This window comes from Sceloporus occidentalis, unplaced genomic scaffold (genome assembly GCF_023333645.1).
Source record: "Sceloporus occidentalis isolate IW3139 unplaced genomic scaffold, rSceOcc1.0.p SCAF_21, whole genome shotgun sequence".
Taxonomy (NCBI): domain Eukaryota; kingdom Metazoa; phylum Chordata; class Lepidosauria; order Squamata; family Phrynosomatidae; genus Sceloporus; species Sceloporus occidentalis.
Genome location: NW_028317001.1, coordinates 1,227,505 through 1,233,783, shown reverse-complemented (window position 1 = coordinate 1,233,783; position 6,279 = coordinate 1,227,505). Strand labels below are relative to the sequence as shown.

At 43.0% G+C, this 6,279-nt stretch overlaps 1 protein-coding gene across 1 annotated transcript; it reads left to right on the top strand.

The window, feature by feature from the left end:
- The first annotated feature begins 1,451 nt into the window (after positions 1-1,451).
- Positions 1,452-2,585, top strand: LOC149301330 (uncharacterized protein F54H12.2-like). Its single transcript, XM_089484275.1, has one exon. The coding sequence runs from the start codon at positions 1,452-1,454 to the stop codon at positions 2,583-2,585; it is 1,134 nt and encodes a 377-aa protein (XP_089340401.1).
- Positions 2,586-6,279: the final 3,694 nt, after the last annotated feature.

Below are 6,279 nucleotides of genomic sequence, written 5' to 3'. Positions count from 1 at the left end.
TTCTTGCTTCTGAAGTTGGCAAACCTGTGTAATAGCTGCTGGTGAAGAGGTGGAACAATGGGGGATGGTAGCTTTTATGTTGTACTTCCAAGTAATGCCTGTGCAGATGTTTTTCCAGAGAACACGATCTCAAGTTTTACTATCTCTGTCGCAAGACCTCTGGAGCTTCCTGGGGAGTGGGAGGTAGGCCTGGCCGAGATACAGTACCCTCATAGTTGGAACACTGTAACTTCTGATGTGTGGTTTGAAATTGCAAACGGGAAAAGGCGGTGGCGTTACCTTCTACAACGGGGCTATTATTCAAGTATCCCTGAACTACTTGCACACATGAACAGCCTTATAAAAACACACAATGATCCCCCAGAAGTGGTTCTGCGGTATGACCAAGTGTCCAGAAAGGTTTGGCTTGAAACAGATGGCACATACACACTGATGGTTGGTGCAGAATTATCCTACATATTAGGGCTGTTTCCCAACCATCATGTCAAAATCCTGCCTTTCGCAGCAGACATCACTGGGGGTTTCACCAGTTTATATGTTTACACAGATATTGTGGAGCACCAGATAGTTGGGGACGTCTATGTGCCTTTGCTACGCTGCGTACCTGTGCAAGGACAGAATAATGAGCGTGTCAATATTTGTTATGACAAGCCTCACTACATTCCTGTAAGCAAGCACCATGTTGACACCATCACTGTTGAGATAAAGACAGATCAGAACAAAAAAGTCCCATTTCGCTTTGGAAAGGTGATTGTGAAGCTTCACTTCCGGCCCAGGAGAACTCTGCATCTTTAAAAAAAAAAATGGTGATCGTAAAATCATATGGGGACCCAGCCCTTTACAGAAATTATTACAGAGCCCAGGCTGGAAATGGCCTTCCTGGATATCAGGGTGTCCCCCAAATGTACGGGGCAGGGCTTGGTGGGATTTTCAGAGGCCTTTTTCGAAAAGCTGTTCCGCTTTTAAGAAGAGGCCTGGACATTATTAAACCTCACGCAAAAACAGCTTTTCGTAATATTGCCAAAGATGTTGCTGGCAAGGTGACTGAGGCAGTTCTAAATAGAGTGACACCTCCAAATCTGCAAGAAGGATCGGGCCTGATGTACATTAAAAGAAGGAAGGGGTTAAAAAGAAAAGCATCACAGGCGAGGCTGACAGGACCTCCCCACCCCCTTAAAAGAAAAGTCCCACAAGAAAAGAAAACTCAGAAGCGGAGAGCTGTGCGAAAGCGACAGAGGGCTCTGGCTAAGAGGGACATCTTTTAAACCAGCATCATGGCCTTTATCCATTGTGGCTCTGAAGAGTGCACTAAATCTGAATTAGATTTATTCCACATTGGGCCTACTCAGACCAGTATTGAGAGAAGTGTGTTTATTGAGGTTCCCCCACTGACTGCTCTTACAGAATCTGCCCCACTTGACTTTTTCATTGCCGGGAATGGTGAGGACTATATGGATCTGAACAACACGCTCCTCTATTTGACCTGTAAAATAGTGAATGAAGATGGGTCAAACCTTGCAGAAGATGCCAAGGTAGGGCTGGTGAATTATCCAATAGCCTCCATTTTCAGTCAGGTTGATGTTACTATAGCAGATCGTCTCGTCAGCCAGAGTAATAACTGTTATCCTTACCGATCATTCATTGAATCTGTGTTAAACTACAGCGATGACACTCTAGCAACTCAATTTTCTGCAGGCCTGTTTTATAAAGATACAGCTGGAGAGCATGAATCAGCTGAGCTGGATGGGGATAATGAAGGTTTTGTTAAAAGAGCAGCCCTGACGGCTGCAAGTAGAAAGATAGACCTGCTGGGCCATCTCCATGCTGACCTGTTTTTTCAAGAAAAGCTTTTGCTAAATGGCGTTGATGTGAAAATTAAACTCACCCGCAACAAAGATGCTTTCTGCTTAATGAGCGATGCTGCAGACAGGCAGTACAAACTGCAAATTCTATCAGCCTCCCTTTTTGTCAAAAAGGTGAGGGTGTCCCCTGGTGTCCGCCTGGGACACGCCGAAGGACTGTTGACTTCCAATGCCAAATATCCTGTGGATCGTGTGAGTATGAAAGTGTTCAGCATCCCGAGAGGCAGCCGCGTCTCTAATCAGGAGAACCTGTTTCTGGGACAATTACCTAAACAGGTGGTTATAGGCCTGGTGGACAATGATGCCTTTAGCGGTATTTACAACAAAAATCCGTTTAACTTTAAACATTATGATATTAATTTTGCGGCCCTTTACCTGGATGGAGAACAGAATCCAATGAAACCGTTTCAGCCCGATTTTCAAGAGGGAAACTGTGTGCGAGAGTATATGAGTTTGGTACAAACGGCGGGCAAGCATATGAAAGACAGGTCTCTTTTAATTAACCGTGAAGAATATGCAAGAGGTTACACACTTTTTGCATTTGACCTGACTCCAGATCAAGAAGGAGGTGACCACTACTCTGTGATTAAAACTGGAAACCTGAGGGCAGAGCTGCGTTTTGCCAGGCCCCTGCCAACCACGGTCAATATGGTTGTTTATGGAGTTTTTGACAATGTGATAGAAATAAATCAACGAAGAAATGTCTTGTTTGATTATATGTAACATGGATAGCCTGCAGTTAACCCGCATACTGACTTCTGACCCCTATACTCGGAAGAGCTTCTATGGAGTCTTCCCCTGTGACATGCTCCCCAGAAAGAAACTGCTGCAAAGGCCCCTGAGCTTGGTCATAAACACCCATCCTCACAACCTTCCAGGAGAACATTGGCTTGCTATATACTTGACAGAAGAAAAAAATGGCGAATTTTTTGACTCCTACGGACACCCTCCAGACCACCCTCTGTTTCCTAAAACAATCATGGATTTTTTAAGAAAAAATGGCTACAAAACTGTGTTTCAGGGTCATCCAGTACAAGCCCCAGACTCTGTGGTTTGTGGATATCATTGTGTGTTTTTTCTGCAACAGCGCGGCAAGGGCCTGACATTTAAAAATATCCAAGACCTATATTCTCACAATTTGGAAAAAAACGATGAGATGGTTGTACAGTCTGTGAAAAAGAAGAAGAACTTGCCCGGACTTGTCTCAGACATGTTCCAGACTACTCAGGGATGTGTATCCTGTAATGAATTTCACCACCGCCTTTCCTAATAAACACACCCCCTCAGAGGGTTTTATTAAGACATAATCTGTGTCCTGGCTTTTATTTTCATTTTAAAAAAACACTCACAGACTATCAGATAGTTTAAAAAGAAGACTTTTATTTCTATTTCTTCTTCTAAAAAATAGCGGCGTTATAAAGTGAGCCAGGTACAAGCGGCATGCCGTTGTTCTTTAAAAGATCTGTGTGACAGTACAGGTGTAAGTGACAAAGAATCTTCAGGGTTCTTTAAGCGGTTCAAAAGTTCTCTATTGGCAGTGTTACCCACCACAGAAGTTGGAGCGTTTATTTCAGCCATGGCCCTCAAAAAAACATCCCAGCCTTTGGGGAGGCGTTTGGTTGGTAAAGCATGAGGCTGTAGTATACTTTTGACTAAGTCCAATATATTAGATCCAGTTACAGATTCTCCTTTATACACAAAGACGCCCTTGTCATCCCACGAAGAAACATTTTTGTTTTGACTCATTTTGTTTAGTAACAATCTTGCATTATTTTTGTACCTGACAGGCAGATTGTCCAACACTTCTTGAATCATGCCATCAGGGGAGTTCATCACAACTTCTTCAGAAGGGGATTCGGGTAGAAACAGATTTAAACTTTGTTTCTCTGCCTCCTTCTGTTTTACATGAGTTAGATATTTTTGGAGTAAAGCATCATAACGTCTGGCTTTCTCATATTCAGTTAAGTCGGTCCTACGTAGAATTGCCTGCATTTCAGTATCTAAGGAAGAGATTGCTGTAGTTCTGATGTTTTCATCTTTAGAAGCTGGGCCCTTTAATTGTTCTAGCTGATGGCTGGGGACCAAATACATTTTTTCAGCATATTCCATCACTGTTTAGTTAAAAGGCCTGTTATTAGAGGAACTGCGAAACTTAGCAGTGGCCCCAAAAAGCCCCCAGACTGCTTCACAAGGTACTTCTTTTTTCTCAGGGACAATTTACTGTTACCCAGAGTTTTAATAAGGGTGCGTCTTTTTCTTAATACACGCACCTGCTGTGGGGATAAAGGAATGTTGCCTTTTAAAGTATTGAGGGCTATTTCTGAAATGGCTGCAACAAGGTCATCCGAAGCTGAACACAAAATGGCCTTTCTTTGACGAGAAGGCACTGTAATAAGCAGTTTTAAAAGTGCCAGGTTTCTCTTTACGCGACTGGACATGTTTCCCCATGGAGGAGCAGACAACAACAGAGCCCTGGATTGTTAAAACCGGGCCCTTTTGTGATGGGAATGGTTTTTCTTCATTATATATACCACAGGCAAATCTGGAGGGAAAAGGCAAGTTCTTAGCCTGTAAGAATCAGGGGTGTTAGCATTCAGATCCAGCACTAAATACCCATGAGGTTTGTTTGTAGCATCAGCAAACACCTCCATGAAGAAATTGACATTTCCCGGATACATCTGTCGAGCCAAAGTAGCAATTTGTAATTTGTCCTGAGGATTTTTAAAGAGCACCATATATTTAGCGTTAAGGCTGATGGTCCGGCTACTTTTTCCTTTGCAAAAAATATTTTGGGTAATGAAAAATACACTCAGATTCCTATGATGTACAAATTGGGTGAAAACCCGCTCAAGATCTCTATTTTCAGAACCATGAATCATCAAATCATCTATAACCAAAAGATTTACTTTATTGGGGGGTAACAGTTCATCATCATCAAATTTATCAGGCATCCCCTGTACAAACTGAATAATAGGGTATTTACATTGGAGTTCTTTGTACAAATGTTGCCAACAACTGTAACACCAGACAATATTTTCAGGCGTTTCTGAGAACACACTACCAGCATGATCCAGCATATTTTTTATAAACAACGTCTTCCCACAGCCACTCGGTCCAGCGAGAATAGCTGAGAATGGGTGTCGCCAGCGTGTTTCCATTTTAGTAGCCATAAGGAAGTGTCCTAAATCCTTCAGTAATGACCCTTTTATCAAAAACAACTTTTTGTGTTTTTTTGAGATTTCTAGTGTGAAGTGTCCAATGCTGCTTATTTCTTACAATACCTGGCTGCTGTACCACAATTTCATGAGGTGTGGAACCTTTCTTGTCTGAGACGTAGGAGAATACCAGGTCTTTGAGACTGTCAAAATTAATTTTTTCACAGTTAGCGCTGTTCAATGTAATCCCCTTGACCTTCATGCAGGCTGTGCCGTTAGACAACTTATAACCGTAGGTCTTAGGCCCTGCTGACACAAACTCTGTAATGGTCTGATCTGCAGGAACCTCGCTTGTGAGATCCCCGAGAAAATCTCCGAGAGGAGGATCCCACTCTCCTTCCCGACTCACAAATATGACACTGTCTGTGTCATGGTACAAAACACGTCTCCCAAGCTTGTCTAAGAGTGCATAAAGTTCCAAACGTGCATAGGCCGTTGTAAAACAGGCAAGGAATTCGTTTTTTCTACCCGAGGTTGTCACCCGGTCGTCGGAATATTTCCAGGAGACACAAACAGCCTCATCGTCAACAAATTCAAACATTGAAACCTTGTAAGCATCAGAAAAAAGCAGCTGAAAGAATTCATCGGGGTCTCTCAACACCTGAGTGTGAGGGAGGTTTGTTCTCTGCCCAAACTTCCCCCACAAAGAATTTAAAAACAGCTTTGCAATCTGGCGCTTTGCAGGGTTCACAGCGATCTGATCTTTGTGCAAAAGCACCCCCTCCCTCATATGATATTCCTTTATATACTTGTTTTTGTCCTCATCGGTAACACACCAGTGAGGATAGCCTGAAGCTTCCTGCTTCTGTCGTAGGTGCAGCTCGATGTATTTTGAAAACAACACAGAAGACCTGCGTGCAAAGTGCCATACCTCATAGATTTCCACAACCCTGTACCCCTTCTCTAGAGCCACATTTAACTCAACGGAGCACCACGTCCCCTTCAAGGCTCTTTGTTCATCTGTATGTTTGCACGGGTCCAACTGCCGCTGTTCTGCACAGGTTGAACACAGCACAAACATAAGTTTTCCAGAGATCCTGGAAGGCAAAACTGGAAAATAGAGTTTTCTGGGAGGAATAACTTTTGCCTTCACTATGCCAAAATAGTTTGTGACCGGTTCAAAGTCCTTATAAATGACTTTGGGATGCCCCAGAGGGTATTGTTTGGTTTTGTTAACATAAGGGTACAGGCTGGTGAAATCG

Excerpts from the sequence above, each read along its gene's own strand:
- LOC149301330 (XM_089484275.1), top strand. The coding sequence starts at position 1,452 with ATGGATCTGAACAACACGCTCCTCTATTTGACCTGTAAAATAGTGAAT.